Source organism: Mytilus galloprovincialis, chromosome 4 (assembly GCF_965363235.1).
Source record: "Mytilus galloprovincialis chromosome 4, xbMytGall1.hap1.1, whole genome shotgun sequence".
Classification (NCBI taxonomy): domain Eukaryota; kingdom Metazoa; phylum Mollusca; class Bivalvia; order Mytilida; family Mytilidae; genus Mytilus; species Mytilus galloprovincialis.
In genome coordinates this window covers 32,549,789-32,568,707 of record NC_134841.1, presented here as the reverse complement: position 1 = coordinate 32,568,707, position 18,919 = coordinate 32,549,789, and the positions used below count along the sequence as shown (strand labels likewise).

The following is an 18,919-nucleotide window of genomic DNA, read 5'->3' as shown; positions in this document are numbered from 1 at the left end:
TTATCATAAACCGGCTTCTGTCCAAGTTTTGTACAAATCTGGATAGTTTAAGAAATTTATTAAAAATTTTAAACCTTTAACAACAGAGTGAATGTACTGTTAAATTTGTGGATGGCGCCAACGACAATAGAATGTAGGATCCCTATGTCTCACTTTTGTAACAAAAGTCACAGGTTTGATAAGGCCAATTAAAATTAATTGATAGATTTTCATCCCCGCCCGCCCGCCCCTCTGAAATCGTCCCGCCCGGATTTTTTTTTATTTTTAAAAAAATACAATTTCTGGATTTTGTTCATTTCCCTATTCGGTAAGCGTCAAAAATTTCGTTTCCTTCAAAACTTCCTGTTTCAATTTTCGGTTTTCTTATTTCTTCGAGTAATTTAAAATGATTCTGCAGCTCTATGATGACAAAATCATCTCAGAGATTGATTACGAGAAAGGCATGAAATAATCGGGTAACAAGTAATACGCTGTGTCCAAGAGCGCAAATCGCGGGATAAGTTAACAGAAATTTCTGTGTCTGTGATTAGAAAACTGTTGATTTTTTTATTGATAAAATGACTGTCAGTCGCAGGAATTTTGGACTGTGAATTATATCCAAAGAGCAAGAATCGTGGAACACATTGGTACATAAACATAACTTGATTAAACAAATTGACACAAGCACAAACTTGTTAGATTAATGACAGTATATTGAGTTCAAAACGTCGGCAAACATACACATAGATTTACCCATGGCTATTGTTTCTTTGTTGACAAACAGCAAACACCTTCTGTCCCATTACTCCTAATAGAGTCATTAAACAACTTCTTCTTTTTTGTTAAGTTCGTGTATGTCTTTTGAAGATGAAACACGCGTCTGCCGTATATACAAAATTTAGTCCTGGTATCTATGATGAGTTAATTTACATATTAATTATAACTACATCTATAAGAAGAATCATAACAGCACCAATCCTATTTTTTTCAAAACTGTTGGAGTTTTCATTTTATTCTGTACTCATAATTCTTTTGTTGCATACCAATGCATATTTGTTTCCTTTTATGGAGACAAAAAAAAAACATTGCTTAGAAAGACAAATAAATTTGGTGAAGGTAGTCCAATTGAAGAGAGCATTTCTCTAATGTTTTTTTTACTAAAAATAGGTTTCTAAAGCAGCGATTACATGTAGAACAGTGGTTGCCAATCAGGAATATTTATTTTAATTTAAGATTTGAAAAATTATGTACGATTTCTTATGCAAAATAACATTTTTATACATGTACATGATATAAGCTTATTATTACACTTGCATATACGAAGAACATGTCACAAGAGGGTTTCATAAGAAATAAAAATTAAAATATAAAATCCTCCCACCCGCCCCATTTTTTTCAAAAATTTGGATGAAAATCTACTAATTAATTTTAGTTGGCCTAAAAGTGATTCTGTATTTTCCTTGGTATAGATTCAAGGTCAAATGATTGAGTAATAAATCGTCTAATTGAGAATCTATACCAGGACCAATTAAGCAACAGCAACATGTTTATTAGGTAATGGATTAACTTTAATTAAAAAATCTATGTAGTTGAATGTTATATGATTTAATTGCATTGATTTTATAATCATCATTAATAGCATTGCAGCATAGTATGGTTAATTAGAATGAAAACAGAAGTGCTTATAGAAAACGTCACTCTGAAAGGATGTAAACTTTTGTTTAAGATTGAAAGGAGATACTATAAATCTAATTCTGAATTCATCTTTGCTAATAAAATTTGAAGTTAAAACAGTAGTAAGATTATATCATATCATTCTTCATATAGCTGAAAGTCTGACCATCAAGTCATAAAGATATCAATTTCATTGGTCTTATTTCATAGTGTAGTAATTTTAGTCACATTTTATGCCTCATGTTTGCCTCATTTAAAGTTTATGAAACTCATACACAATGCAAAGCACTATTTCATTGCTGAACTCAAAACAATAAATTTAATGTTGTACTTGCACATGTATATCTAAAACCAGAACAATAGAATTCTTTGAAACCTAGCAGTGACATCATTCACTCTCTAAATTATTAATGTCACGTACTGTGGATCCATTATTATTTGTTGGATACCAATTTTCATGGATTTCATGGGTACAGGTGAACCATGAATTTAAATATTCAAAGAATACCAAATTTTCATTAAGAATGTATGCAACTTTTGCCAGAAGCATGAAATCAAATATCCGCGGAAATGCAAGACATCCCCAATCCACGAAAAATTGGTACACACCAAAAAAAAAATGAATCCACAGTATCATAAGCAAACTTGTGTGGGAGCATTCATGTCTTCAAACATATTATTTTATTTTTCACGAGTGTAGATGTAATATACAGTACTGATATATACAATATGATTTGTCTGAAGCTTTTATAATCAGTTTATAATATAAACTGCAAACTCTCATTTTACCTCAAGGCTCAGTGCAAATCTGTGTAGAAGGCTGTACTTTGGCATATCATTGGTTACTTTTCATACATTATGACTGAGAGAGAGTTGTCTCAACAGCACTCCTACCGCAACTTATTATTAGTCCCCTGGGGACTTAAAGTTTGCACTCCATCTGGCTGTCTGCTGCTCATCTGTCAGTCCAGCAAATCAGTTTTCCACACTATTTTTCTTGGTGTTTGTTTATATTGGATTGACATGGCTACACTTACCATACATTTAGAACTGAAATTAATACATCTGAAAAAATAAGACTGTGTTGAGGACCCAATGGTGGCCTTAGGACTTTTGGTGGTTTTGTGCTCTTTGGTAGTGTTATTGTCTCTTTTACGCTTTCCCCATTTCCATTCTCAATTTTATGGTATATAGGCATCCATGTTGCATTGTTTGGAAAAAGGTTAAGTGTCAAAAAACATTTGAAAATGCTGAATATAATAATGCATAATTATTGAATAAATTCTGTGGATTTCTTTAAATCTGATACACTTATAATTCACAATAAGATAATAAATTCCTTTTTTATTTTCAGGAAATATATGGGAGCCTGGCCAGCATTTGTTCTTTCACTGCTGTATATTGGAGTATTAACATTGTTTATTCAGCAAGTATGTGTTACCTCATTTTCTTTTCACTTCAAAATATCAACTGTATAAAAACTAACCTCATAAAATTACACATACAGAAGAATAGCACATTTGACAGAGGACTACAAAGACAATCACTAGCTAGGAATGTCAGCTGAAAAATGTCTGACCTAATATTTCATGGTTCAGTGTTTATATTTATTTTTTATAATGTTGTCAGCTACTTGGTTTGGTACTTTGAAATTCAAATTAATTGACCATTTCTGAATGAAATACTTGCCTTAATTTATCAATGCAAATAAGTGTACATGGTTTGTCATATGAAAAGAACTCACCTTTTTGTTTTTTATAGTACTGTAAATTCAAAAATAATTGTGTGCATACCGTATTTATTCTAATAAACGCCCCAGGGGCGAAGACAATTTCCGAAAGGGGGGCGTCAATTAGAGAAACGAATTTCGTACCTTACTTCATTGACCTTTACCTGAATTTTGTTGGAACAGACTATAGTAACATACACATGTTTCTTATTGTCTCCATAATCTATAAATAGCGTTTATCGGTAATGTGATCTCATCAAATAATTTGTTAAAATTTTCGAATGAACAAGCGTGCACATCAGTGGAACATAATTTCAACAGCGTACTGTGTAACTGACAGATCTATTTTGGAACTTGTACACACTGTGTTTGATTATCGGAGTGGATTAAAACATGGGCATTATTGATTTTTCGTTTCATGTTTCTGAGTGACCGTGTCGATGTCTTTGCAATATTGTAATGGTTAAGTTTCAATCTTATTTTTTTAACTACAAAATGGGGGCGTTTATTAGAAGTCAAAAGTTCTGAACGCACGATTTTCGGTAGGGGGGGCGTTAATTAGAAGGGGGGCTTTATATAGAATAAATACGGTATATCATTGCGATTTTGTCATTTTAGACTAAAAATGCAATTTTATTTTTGTGATATTGAATAAAAATCCTGTTTCATTCATATAAAAAAAAAAAATGCAAGGTTAAATCATTGCGATCAAAATCCTGTTCCATTTTGTGCAATAATTTCTGAATTTCCAGTATTTTTTTTCCTTTATTAGTTATTTGAACCTGTTTGACACCAACCAATCATATTGACTCCTAGGTTAAATCTGAATCAACTTTTAAGATTTTGTCATTATACATGTTTCAAAATAATATATCATCTAATTTCTGATTTTAATTTTGATGTGTTTATTTTTTGGGTGAATATTGCATTCATGCAATCAAAACCTTTATTGGAATGGTTTGATAGTGTCTTTTTTACTACTTAGTGAGCAAAAACAGTGCATTGAATGCATTTTTTATGCATCATAACCATAGCAATTCAAAAAATTCAGTGAAGTATGTACAAAGATATTTAAGTGACAAATTGATGTATATGTAAACAAGAGGCTGTCAGACAGACAGCAAACCAGATTTATTAACATTTATTTGTGTCCTGGCATTTTCAATATCACAAGAACCATAATTGATGAACAGTGAAAGTGAAAATCGTCAATATCAAATTTGACCTCCATTTTGTCCTCAGTAACAACATAATATTAAAATTTGAAAAGCTTTTGTTGAATGGTTCATGAGCAATGATGAGTAAATTCAACAACATGACTTGAAACAAAATTTTTCAATCTTTAAAGGGGCACTAGCTGTCAAATTCATTGTAACCAATTTGACTCAAATTCTCATATTTGGTTTATAACAATGTAAAACATTTATCCAAACTATCAAAACTCTAAAATAAACAGTTTACAGAGCATGGGGTAGATAATATATAGGTTCGTTTCGTGTGTATTTTAGCCCAAACGCCATCTAATTAACTATCGATTTGACCTCAGATGACCATATAAGCGATGTAAACAAAAATAAAGATACGAATAGATTAAACCAACACGTGCAATTGCAATTTTATAGGTCTGTTTGATTTTATTTTATAGATTAAAAATAGATGTTTCTCATAGTTTTTAACCATATAAGAATGATTTTATGTGCATCGAATTAGTAATCAAATGATTTACCGTAGTTTCACTTTCATTGTTGACATTCTTTTTCTTTAAATAACCAGTACACGTACAATGCATGCGTTGTCAATCTCTAGCTAGGGGTTAACTTGAAGTTCACATGAATACCGGTTAGAATGATGATGACGTTTTCACTTGCAAGTGAATCAGTCAAACATTATGTTTAATCGCTTATTTCAACAAAATTAAAGGAAATTGATTGCTAAAAGCAAATTATTATTTCATTATTCCAATTTGATTAATGATTGATCTAAAAAAAAATCATACTTTATTTTTTTATATATATCGTAGCTAGTGCCCCTTTAAATTTTTAAAGCTTTGGTTGAACAGTTCATGAGTAAATGCACGGACACGACTGGAAAAGCTATTTTTCAATCTTTCAACAACCATAACTCCTGAACAGTAAAAGTCAAAATCGTCATTATTAAACTTGACCTCCATTTGTTGTCAGTAACAACATATAAAAATTTTAAAAGCTGTGGTTGAACGGTTCATGAGTAAATGCACGAACAACATTTGGCTGCCGCCCATCTGGCCACCTGGCCGCCCGACTGACAGCCAGCCGTATAACCCCAAATCAATAACCGACATTTTTGTCACAAAAATCGGGTTAAAAAACATACTTGTCAAGAAAATATCAGGAGTTGTGCGTAATACATGAATCTATCAATGATGCAATCTTTTTCTGCATATGTTTGTCAAAATCATTACAGAAAGGACACAAGTTTATATAACCAACATAATGAGTTACTCTTCTGATATAGATATATATAATTTTAATCTAAAACAAAACAACAAAGTTCATTTTGTGCTGATGCGGCATAAAGCAAACATCAATCAATCATCAATCATTTAAAAGAAGTGTTTTGGAAAATTAAAATAAAATGACATTGTTTTTTATTTCTTTTGTAGTTAGCTGGCTTGCTTGGTTGTGTAATAGGTCTAGAAACCAGTGTTACTGGTATAACTCTCATTGCTCTGGGAACCAGTTTACCTGATACATTTGCTAGTCGTACAGCAGCTAAACAAGATGAGCACGCTGATGCAGCCATTGGCAATATTACTGGTAAATGATATGACACTATTATTAGCCTTCCAAGTTTGGTAGCATAAGCTTGAATCTGACAGACCTTTTACTTAATCATTATTTTGTCTGTTAAGGTAACAGTCACTCTTTTGATATATGGGGGGACTAATTTCATGATATTTAAGGGTGCTTCATATATTAGAAAGTTATCTAGCAGCTGCGTCTGGAATCTTACCTTTTACATAAAATAAGTTACATTAACAAAAATACCCAAAACTGTCAATTGCATGCTGCTATTCTGCCTTTCAAACCTCTACTTTGTTAAGACTCTTCATATCTTGCGAACCAATATGTATCAGATAATTCATTCCCTTACCAAAAAGTGCTAACATGTTGCACATAAGTTGCACATAAGATGCTCACTTTAGAAACTAACATGAATGCACATGAGGTTTTTAACATGCAAATTAGTTGAGCATTTTGTGAGCAAAAAAATTGCACATATGAAACTAACCTAATTTGCATGTTAAAAACCTCACGTACAACTGCTCATATGAGCTTTTGTTTCACATGTGCATTTTATTAGATTCGTTGCTCACATGTTGCACACATGAGTATTAGTTGACCAAAACAAAATGGCTGCTTCAAAATAGGAATATTTTTCAAATTTAGATTAAAATCTTAAATAATTCAATTGAAAATAAAATAACTGACACATCATGTTAAAAGTGTTATTCTTTAATTATTGTCTTCCTATTATTTGGTCTTTTTTTTTATTTAAACAATAATCATGATATAAATGACTAAAAACATAACATATACATGTATATTACAGTATAAAACTAATTGAGGGACTTGCAAGTTTAGTACATAATGAATGTCTTTGATAAATAAGTGCTGCTGTATTTCAGAAAGTTTAAGAAGGAATACTCTATATATACATGTAGTACTTATTTTGAAGCAACCTGCATATATATTCCCCATAAAGGACTTGAAATTGTAATATATTTCAAAATCTGACACAAAAATTAACATAATGAAATAGAAATGATAACTTACAAATAATTAACCACAGCCACACTGGTTTTATCAGATTCCAACAATGCCATTAACTTCAAATAGCACAAAATATGGCTTAAAATTTTTCATCTCCACCTCCAAATTGCCATGATGCTTTGAATTTGAATTTACAAGAAGTACATGACTGGGCATGTCATTTTGAAAAAGCTCATATGAGCAATGATGTAGGTTAGTTTTGAATGGTTAGAAGAATGGACAAACTTTCAAAGTACAAACCTAACATGGATGATAAAAGCTCACCTGAGGTTTGAATTGCACATATGAGCATTATGTTAGATTTTTGTTGGCACATATGAACTACCAAACTGCACACGTGAGCAATCTGATTTGCATACAATTCTTACTTGCATCTCATGTGCTTCACATGTGAAACTTATATGCTTTTGATAGCAATTTCTGTACAGGTTTGTGTAAAATAAGTTGTTAGTTCTATCTCATATAATGGAATAGTAGCAAAGACATTTCACTAAAGCTTGTGTTAATATTTTTTTAAGACAAGATATGTCAGACTGATTACTTATATATATATACAAGCCTCTCATTGTCTGTGCTTTTACTTTATCTTGGGGCAAGGAGTAAGTGGAGGCTATCCTTTTGTTAGTTTTGCTTGGAAGTACATCTTTTATCAATGTTTAACATCTATACATTATCTGTCCCAATAAAACAAAGTATAGAATGCTGACCATTGCACAATTATTAACTGATGTCATGAACTGAGATTTTTCAGATATTATTAACAATGTCTATTTCTAGACATGATCTCAATATCAGTCCTAATTTTACATTAGCTGACCTTAATATGCTTTTCAGGAAGTTAGGGTGGTGTGGAATAGTGTCTTACTGCCTTTTTTATAGTGCCAAAAATAGTTAAGTCAATGCCAAAATGTATGATAAATGTATATATATAATAACTCTCTGAAAAAGTTTTTTTTTTATTTCAAGATAATTTTTAAATGATAAATTGATATATTAAAGTCATTACATAATATTTTCAGGTAGTAATAGTGTAAATGTATTCCTGGGACTTGGTTTACCTTGGGTGTTAGCCACCATGTATGGAATAGCTATTGATAAACCTTATAAAGTTAAAACAGGAAACCTGACAGTCAGTGTCATTATTTTCTGTGTTTTAGCAGTTATCTGTATAGCTACACTCATATTAAGGAGAAAGGTTGGTATTACTACATCTTAACAAATATAATTATAATTTCTCTTAATCTTTACCAATTTATACTAACTGGAAGGAGTAGTATTTTATTATAATCAGTGTGTGGTTCTCTTCATCTTAGTTAAATGTTAGTCAAAATTTAATTTTTTCGATGTCAAATTTTCTCCCTTTCTTCTGATTAGGCTTTTTTGACATCCTTTTATATGAATGAGAAATTTCCTGATCATTCATCAATCATAAAGTTTTTTTGAAAAGCTTTTAAACAGAAAGAAAAGTTTGCTTACATTTCGTTTAAAGTCATTTAAGAAACAGTTTGTTTTTTTTGCTATATGCCTTTTTGTTTTTCTTTATTCACATATTTGTTTGTATTTATATAAATGATGAAGATTATAACACAATGTTGACTGCTGTATCTCTATTTTTGAAATTTTTACTTATTATGTCAATTTGTTTTGTTCACACATTGTTTCTGATATAATGGACTTTTATGCCACTGTCATACAAGTAAGAGGTTTAGCTAGCTATAAAACCTGTCATACAAGTAAGAGGTTTAGCTAACTATAAACCTGGTTTAATCCATTGTTTTCTATAGAAGAAAATCCATTTTGTTTTTTTTTATGTGTTTGAACTTTTGATTTTGCCATCTGTTAAGAATTTTCCTCAGAGTTAGTTTTTTTGTTAATTACTTTTTACACATTTTTTTAGAAACTTCATAACAGAATGCCTTCATATTTGGTCAATAGCTTGTTTTAACAGTGATGAATTGTAACATGGAAGCACTTTACATATCTGAAAGATACTTCTCTCTGTTTGTGGAAAACGACTTTCATTAATTATTCAGTATCAATTTGTTGGATGAAGTTGACATTTTTTCATGACTTCTTTCTCAAATATTTCTGAAGAGATTGAGTGCATTTTTTGTCAGAAGTTTAAAAATGATGAGCTGTATATTTTGTGCGTTTGATGATATAAAACATGCTTGACACCTTTCTTCAGTTCTAATATACTTTAAATTTACCTATAGGATATGCTTAGCACAACAATTCCTGTGTTCTTGCTAATTTCTGCATAGGATCATCAAACATTGTATTTTTTTCCCTTGTCTAAAATTTTAAAAAAAGCATATAAACTAAAATCACTATTAGAATGGACAAACAGAAAACCAAATGTGAGCCCTGTGAATAATAGAAAAAATGATTGTAACAGAAATAATGGCTTAAATTATTTTTTTTCAGCTTGTTGGTGGAGAACTTGGAGGCAAAAACGCTACTGTAAAATGGATAACAAGTTTCTTATTGTTTACACTGTGGATCACTTACATTGTCTTGTCATCTTTGAGGGCATATGATATTATCACTTGGTAAATAATGTTATCATTAGGGAACTTATGCATTATACTGGGGAAGTATGTATCTGAAAGGTTTATCTACATATTATGACATACATAGTTAACAATATATTTTTTTGTTTGTTACCTTTTTTGAATTTTTAAGTTGAAAACAGCTGAAATGTTGAAGGAATTTCACAAGTTATGAATAAAAAATGATAAAAACATTTTACATTATTATTTTATTTTATTACATTTTTATGTATTAATTTTGTTTTATTTTTTTTGCTACACAAGATGAGCTTGACATTTTTTTTAAGAGTTCCTTATGTTCCTTCTTTAAATAAAGTTTTTGTCTATGTTTGAGTGTTGACAGGGTATGACAGTGTTTTATTTATATGTTAGTAGAATATTTGACAAAATCTGTTTGATTGATACTTGTATGTTGCTCATATTACACCTAGTCATAATAGTCAAAAAATCAAAATTACATAGAGGAGTTTAAATTATTCCTTAGGCAGATATTGTAAATGCCTTCATGGTAAGCCAAAATTTCTAAAAATACTAGCCATTTTTCATACATGAATGATGTATGTGACCAGATCCATCAAGTGAAATACAATTGAGCTATGGTAAATCTGAAAATCTTTGATAGTTATACAAGTATTATCATGATAATTTGATATGTGATATTGTAAGGGTAAAATTATACAGGCGATTTATGACATTATCATCACCTATTTTAAAGAATATAAAAAATAATCTTTTAATTTAACATTGGTATACTTAAATATTTTTGAAATAATTGAAAAATACAATTATTTGTTCTTATTCTGCTGTAAGAGAGATATGTGATCACCAAAAGAAACAGGCAGTTATATTACAACAAGGTTTATTGATATTAGAAGTTATGCTTAGAAATAATTCAAGACTGTATTTGGCATTTATATATATATATACATAAATACATTTATTTATGATATTAACCATTAGTATTATTTTACATGTAAATATATCTATAGAAAACCAGTTGTGCATGTTATTAGTGCTAATATAGCATTTGAATCTCTATGAAGCAAACTGTGATCAACTGTTATATTTTTATTATTGTTTATTTTTTTGTTTATTTTCTTGTTTTTGTAAATATTATCAGTGTTGTGTATCTGTTAAAAACCATTAGTTATGTCATATTTTTGTGTATAGCGTAGAATTTTACTTTTACATTCCGTTGCCAAATACACAGTAGAAAAAATATATATATTAAATTCTACACAAATAGCATAATTATTTGATTCTGTATGTATATACTTGTTTTTGAGTTGCTGTTTAATAATTTATAGATATTTTTTTTGTTTAACAGAATATTGATTATTGGTGCAAGTTTAAATCAAACATTTAAAAAAATTAACATCTTTGCTTTTCACCGGCTGGCAGGATTTGGAATGGTAAAAAAACATATATCTTGTACTGCCTGATAATCTCAAAGCACCCATTGGACATAAAAATGGTATAAACTCAAAACAAATTATTCTGCAGATGTAAATGTATTATGTTTTACCAAAGAAGATATTAGTTAATAATTTTAAGAATAAATATTAAGTAGGGAAGATTTGCTGTGATACATGTTTGTATTAGGTAGTCATACTGCATAATAACTTCTCAATGCTTGATTTTAACTTATTTGTATGTCAGTTGTATTCTATTTTGGTTTAGTTTATGTTTTTTTTTACTTGTCATCAATATAAAAAGAGATAAATGAAGTATACAGTTGTTAATAAATGTCAGTCTCAGCATCATAGTTGACTATATACTAAGAGCTATGATAGACATGAACAGCAGATAAGCTTTTTATAAGAACAAGTCATATTACATTTTTAACTTATAACTAAAATAAAAGTAACCTTATAATGTATATAAAAACTATTTGAAAGATTGTTTACTGGGTGATTAAAGATGAAAAGTGCTTGTTCAGAGGATGACAGATCTATAGTACTAGTTTGATATCTGTAATAGTACCAACTATTGTTTATTTTGTTGTTACAGTAATCTGAATTACATTGGTTTGCTAATTAAAGCAGTTGTTTTCTGTTTGTAAAAATTTAACGTAATAAAGGTTTGATTTTTTATCCTGCTTCTTCTCGTTAATTCTTGAGTTTTAAATCCATGTACAGGAATATTGTTTTTCTTATATGGAGGAAAAACCCTCTAATTCATTAAATCACATGACCCAAAGGGTGTGAAATTATGTGGCATCTGTTGTCTGGTAACTTCAAAAAAATCTTCTCTTAAACTACCATGCCAATTTTAACCAAACTTGTTCACAATTGTTAGTGCCTATTTAAAAAATGTCTCCAATGAACCAGGAGGTTAACTAACATGGATAAAAATGGAACATTGGGGTAAACTTAAGAATTTTCTTTATTATGTTAAAAGCAGTTATTAAAACTGACTGGACAAAAATGTTAAAAACTCGCTAATTTTACTAAAACTCTCAGAATAATCCCCATTGTTATGTTATTATCTTAAAAACTATTAAATGATATATATGCTCAAAATAGTTTAAAAATTATCAGCAAGAAAAAGGAATATAATTGCACATAGTTGAAGCAGTTGGTAAACACCACACACACTGATATATTTAACATGTACTTAATTTGATAATTCAGAAACCTTACTATAAAGAAATGACTACGATTCCTATATTAAACTGCAACTGATTATAAATTGGATAACATTGTATTGACATTAAAAGATTACCAACAAACAAAATTACATCAAGATTTAACACTGCAATAATCCAATGAAGTCTGCAAACTTTTTTTCTATCATTCTCTGGAATGTTGATACAACATTATATGGTCTGATTGGCATTGCAATAAACTGATAATGTTCATAGGATGGGGATGAAAATGTTGTCCTTTTCCTATCAGTATGTTTCATTGCTATTTTAAACAAATAATCCATTTCCAGTGGTAGTGAGAACCTCGGTTTCGGATACACATATTTTATGGTCTTTTCATTAAATTTACTGTGATCCATACATTTCCGCCATGATTTTTTTTACCATACAATGACAGGGGACCAAAGACTCAAGATTTTCAATTACACTTTTCTGAATCCACATTATCGTCTTATTTAACAGTGTAAGGTATTTGTACTTGTATTTTCATAAATCTTTTTTTTTAATGAAAAATAACATCAATTTAAATCATTTTTTTTTAAATAATTTTTGTTGTTGAAAAAGCGCATTTTCATATCAAATCAAATTTTATCAACAACAAAAAGTATACTACACCTGTCTTTGAAGATTTGTACTTCCAATCATGTCAAAATTATTTAATTGAAAAAAAGAAGTATTAAAATTCAGAACCGTTTTTAAAAAATGAAATATCAGAAGAGTTTGTATCAATGTATAAATGGTCTCCATCTTTGGACAATTGAATACAATTTGAAGTAATGTTAAGGAAATGAAATACTGTTAAAACTTTTCATCTTCAGTGTCATATAATTTACTAGTAATGAAAAATCTAAATATAATCCTAAAGTTAGTTAGAAAAATTGCATGCATATATTTATTCATAGAAATACTATCAAAAATTCTGAAATTCTACTCACAACTGTCCCATTCTTTCCTTCAGTGATTTCAATGACTTAAATTGACAGAAGTACATTTGAAAAAGGACTTTTTTTATGAGAAATTCATGACCTAAAAATGCTGAAAGTAATTTTGAAAAGAAAAAATGTGGAAATAGGCAGATAATAATGAAAATTGTAATGTTTACATTTGAATCTTGTATTGTATGTTTTTATCAAGTACCTTAGTTTTCTGTTGAAAGTGTTTCAATAGACAGTCGGTATCCCAATAGTACTAAATGCGCATCTATTAGCCAATTTGTATCTGTACTTGTATGATGCAGAATTCATTTAGAATTTTCTTTTAGATATATTGATGTCCTATCACTAAATTACCCATATTCCCATTTAGTTAAGGATATAATTGATACTAAAAGGACTGCTACATACACTGATCTTATCCTAAATTTTGACACCGATGCACGATAAAAAATCTTTGATAAATAGGATGATTTCAACTTCCTAATTATTAATTCCACCTTTCTGTGTAGTAACATGCCCTCTGCCCCATCGTATGGTGTTTACATATCTCACTAAACTCATCATTAGATACCAAGATTGAAACTTTTTATGTATGCCAGTCACGTGTTCCGTCTACAATAGACTCATCAGTGACGCTCAAATCTAAAAAAGTTAAAAAGCCAAATTAATACGAAGTTGAAGAGCATTGAGGACCAAATTCCTAAAAGTTTTGCCAACTACACCTGAGGTAATCTATTCCTGAGATAGAAAAGTCTTAGTGTTTCAAAAATTCAAAGTTTTGTTAACAGTTAATTTATAATTATGACCATATCAATGATAATTAATGTCAACACAGAAGTGCTGACTGCTGAGCTGGTGATACCCATGGGAAATAAAAACTACAAAAGACTCATTAGTGACGCTCGAATTTGAAAAAGTTAAGAAGGCAAAATAAAGTACTAAGTTGAAGAGCATTGATACTTTATGCTTGTGCATGTTGACACTATATGGACTATATATATGAGCGTGCTCCTTGCGCAGAAACTGCTCAAAGAGAGTTATGAGGAAGAAAGTCTGTTATCAAATTACAAAATAAATAGGTCAAACCCATTTAAAGCAATTGTATTTCAGCTTGGTACAGGCATTTTCTTTTATAGTAAATAGTTGATAAAACCTGGTTTTAGAGCCAACGAAACCTCTCACTTGTATGACAGTTGCATAAAATTCCATTATATTGACAAAGATGTGCGAACAAAACAAACAGACATGTCAAAAATAGGGGTACTGAGCAGTAAATATTGTGTTATAATCTTAAACACTATAAAACAAACAAATAACATATATTTAAGGTAGCAGAATATAAAGATTTTATAACTCCAACTCCCAAGTTTTAAAATGCTGTAACTTTCTTAATAAAGCTTGAAAATTTATAAAAGTGGTAGTTTTGGATAGCTAACAGATCTAGATTACTCTTTCAAATTAATGCAATGTTAGTATTATGCAACAATTATGTAACCAATTATAATGTTAACTGTGTCTAAAATATTTTCCACCAAATTTCCACTTTCAAATGAAATTAGCTTCTGCATAGGTATCCCTAGAGGGTTGATTTTATTATATGTTGTTCCTATGACTATTATCTACAAAACTGTGTCTCAGATTTTAGATAGAATATATAGAACAAATTTTACACCTAATAAAACATTATCTTCTTTTAAATTATGTGGTTAGGATGTTTACACTAATTAGAGATTTATGAGAGAATGGAATACCATAGAGACAATCTGACACTGTTTTGAAGCTCATGATATGTTGATTAAGATTTCGTAAACATTGTCTGTATAGTTAAAGAGATGATAGAGCTGAATTCATTCAAGTGAACTTACCTAGATTTTGCCACTTATTACATAATAATTGATTACATAATGATTGCATAATAAAAATATTGCATTCATTTAAAAGATTATTCTTTTATCTATCTATATATACCTCTTTTATTATATTCTATGCATTCATAAGAAAGTTACAGTATTTCAAAGGTTAGTGATTGGAAGTAAAAAAATCTTTGTAGTGTGCTACCTTAATATATCATTGGAAGATAACATTAATTCACTATAAATTAAAAAGATGCTTAATTAACATCAATGAGTTTGAATATAAATTGCCCTTTTAACACAAACTTGTGTATCTCTATACTACCAAACTCTATCTATCGCTCTCTTTTATATACAGACTCTTGATGGTTGATGCCTCGGCAGTTCCCTATAGTTAACACCTGACAGTATCTCAACATACATACTTATTCAACAAAAACTAAATATGACATTCAGAAACCTTAATCTAATGAGATTCCACCGTGTAGCACTTGATACTCCTATAACAAAATGAAAATAATTATGAATAGATGACAATAAAACTATCTTCATAAAAAGACTCAACAAAAATACATCAAGATATAATACTGCAATATGTCACTCACTGAAGTCGCTATCTGCTGCTTCAATTATTCTGAGGTGTTTATACGAAATTGCATTGTCTGAATGGCATTGTTGTATATTGATCGATAAAGTCTCCACAAATGGGTCCGACAACGCAATCGTTGTCTTGTTACTTTGTTTCACTGCTGTTTTAAAATGATAAGCCATTTCTAAGATTGTTTTCTTTGGAAAATTCTTTAATTCATTTTCCAAAATGTGCCTTGGTATCGTATAAGCGTCTTTTATTGTCTTTTCATGATTTATCCGTACCCTACATCTCTGGTTATCAACATCCTCACTTTGACCTTAACTATTATAATATAAGCAGAACAATTGGACAAAGAACTTATCGAACCGTCAGCAATTACGTCACAGCAGGAGAGGTAGCTGTAAAAATCATGTAAATGAAGCACTATAACCGACAACCAAAGAAGATTCCCTTTAACCCAACCAGCTGTACCTTTATATCTTCACTTGCACAACATATTCAAAACAGTTCGACAAAGAATCAAAACGTCAAAGTAATGACCGTGAATTGCAGAACTGTTAAAAATATCAAAACAATTTTCACGGAAGCTTTGGAGTATCTAAAACCAGATATTGCTAATTGTATGTGACACAGGAGTGACATATAAAGCCGATTAAAAATCCTCGAACAGTGTTATACAATCTGTCAAAGTATACCCTCCGAACTAAAGTTGAAATGCCATTAGAAAACTTTCAGTTGAGTAATCATACTAGTCGTCACAAACATAATTTCTGTAGAACAAACCAATTTAAACAAAAATAAATTTCTACATAGAATGCGTTTTTTTAATCAAAGGCGTAAACTACATAGTCATGATATTAGTAATTTAGTCTTTCTACTTGTTGCAAAGGGAGGCGAGATATATCAAAGAACTAAATTCACTAGGTTGGACAACAAAGATGGGAACATGACAAAAGACAAAGAAACAAATACCAAAAAAACAATATTTGGCTATGTGTGCAACAATCGTTGACAGAGCTCCCCATCTGTCGGATGTTCAATCAGTGTAACCGTGGCTATGAATGCTCTCTTAGCTAGAGAGGAGTACCCTTTGTTTCATACGAGGCCGTTAGGAATCTTCGTCGACGGATGATACATGTTATTATGATAACAGTAGAAATGTATTATTCAAATACGAGCCTCATAACCTTAGTTCTAACGTATTTTAAAACAATATTTCCACCAATGTTTTCTTCTTGTTTTGTATTAGCCTCGTAAAGCAAGCAACAATCAATCAATCTTCCTGCTATTTTTTTTTTTTATGAGATTGGATATTTTATATGGTTTATCAAAATTAAATTTCATGTGAAATGAAGTTGGTATTATATGTTTGAATTTATCATTTCTTGTCGATTTTCTCAAAATGTGTTACCTTCACCATACGCATGAAAAGATGTAATGAGAACTTTCATATGTAAACGTATAAAGGGCGACAAGTCAAATGAATTTATTTTTCAATCCAGTGACACAGCTGCAAATAATGCTCCGTTTATAAATCCGAGCAGTGTTAAAAAAAACTGTGTCATAGAGATTAGATATCTGTAGGTAGTAATATCAAATTATCAAATATCTCGAAGCGAAGGTAAAGTTAATCGTTTTAAATTTTGCTAATAAGGTTACGAAACCATTCTCCCCTAAATTTCAGTGGAAAAAAGATATGGAAAATTGATATATTTATTTGTCTTCAAAGACCATATCTTCCACTACCGTCAAGATAGGCGAAAGATACCACAGGATCATGCAAACTTATAAGTCAATGGTTAAATAATATTGGTCAAGTATGATATATATATATAAGCACCCTTAGACATTAAGAAACATGTCTATTGACAGGGGCGGATGCAGGAATTTTCGAAAGGGGGGTGCTAACCCAGGGCAAAGGGGGGTGCAGGGGGGGTGCAAAACATATGTCCCGATACAAATGCATTGATCGGCAAAAATAAAGGGGGGTGCGCACCCCCGGAACCCCCCCCCCCCCTGGATCCGCCACTGATTGACGATAACGTCTTCTAAAACTTCACCTTATGGTCACATTTAAAAATAAATAATTCTTTTCAAGGAATATACTATCTTAGCTGTATGCTGCAAAACCTTTCCGAATGTTTGGTCCTTATTGCTCTTCAACTTCGTACTTCGTTTAGTCTTCAAGCATTTTAGTCGAGCGTCACTAATTAGTCTATTTTCAAACATAACGCTCGTCTGGTGTATAATATTATAAGCCCGGAATCTTTTGTAAAATTTATTTACAAACACTGGGTCTCATTGCTGGTGGAGGTTTTCTCCCCAAGGGAATCAACAACCCAGTAGTCATCACTTCTGTATTGACATGAGATATCATTGATAAGATGCTTTGTTTGGATCATAAATTTTCTTATTTGAGCCTCACTGATGTGTCTTTATTAGACGAAACGCGCGTCTGTCGTACTTAATTACAAGTCTTGTATGTTTGATGAATTAAGTTCAACCTTTTCGAATATAGAAGAGCTCATGCCTATCCATAGAGAGAATAACATTTCTATATATGTTGGCGTTTGTTTTTGTTTCACTTCAATGTTTCTGTTGTTCTGTTGTTTTACTCTTATAGTTAATCTGTTTCCTTCCTTTTTAGTTTGTAACCCGTATTTGTTTTCTCTCAATCGATTTGTGACTTTTGAAATTCAATATTCTAATTTTCATTTATTTTAATGCAAATGATTAGATAGGATATCATGCTACGATAAAAACTGAACATCATAATTATGATTATGTTTGATATTTGAGATGTCCCAAAACCATTTCGTATGTTTTGGCGCCTCTTTCTAATTAGAAACTTCGTCATCGGTTGTCTATATGTTAAATATTTTTCATTTCATTGTGGAATTTATTGTTAATGGCATTTCATGGATAGTTTTTATATATTGACAACTTTATAGATTTCTATTTATTGTTGATCACATGTTTAGGCATGGAGATGTCTTTTAGTTGTTTGAATTGTGTAGTAGAGTTGTGTTTTTTTTTTTTTTTTTTCTCATTGGTGTATAACCCCTCGTCTCCGTTTATTCATTTATAGTTGAGATTAATTTACTAACAACAGCTAAGATTTTGCTTGAAATCCTGGATCTAACCTT

At 30.4% G+C, this 18,919-nt stretch overlaps 1 protein-coding gene across 4 annotated transcripts in view; it reads left to right on the top strand.

Moving 5' to 3' along the window:
* LOC143071912 (sodium/calcium exchanger 2-like) overlaps positions 1–9,840 on the top strand; it is a 129,394-nt gene extending 119,554 nt beyond the window's left edge. For all 4 annotated transcript variants that reach the window (XM_076246591.1, XM_076246588.1, XM_076246590.1 and 1 more), the window contains 4 exons: positions 3,008–3,083; positions 6,024–6,177; positions 8,214–8,389; positions 9,622–9,840. In XM_076246591.1, coding sequence (XP_076102706.1) covers positions 3,008–3,083; positions 6,024–6,177; positions 8,214–8,389; positions 9,622–9,750 — 535 coding nt within the window. In that variant the 3' untranslated portion in view covers positions 9,751–9,840. The remainder of the gene's footprint in view (positions 1–3,007; positions 3,084–6,023; positions 6,178–8,213; positions 8,390–9,621) is intronic.
* Positions 9,841–18,919: the final 9,079 nt, after the last annotated feature.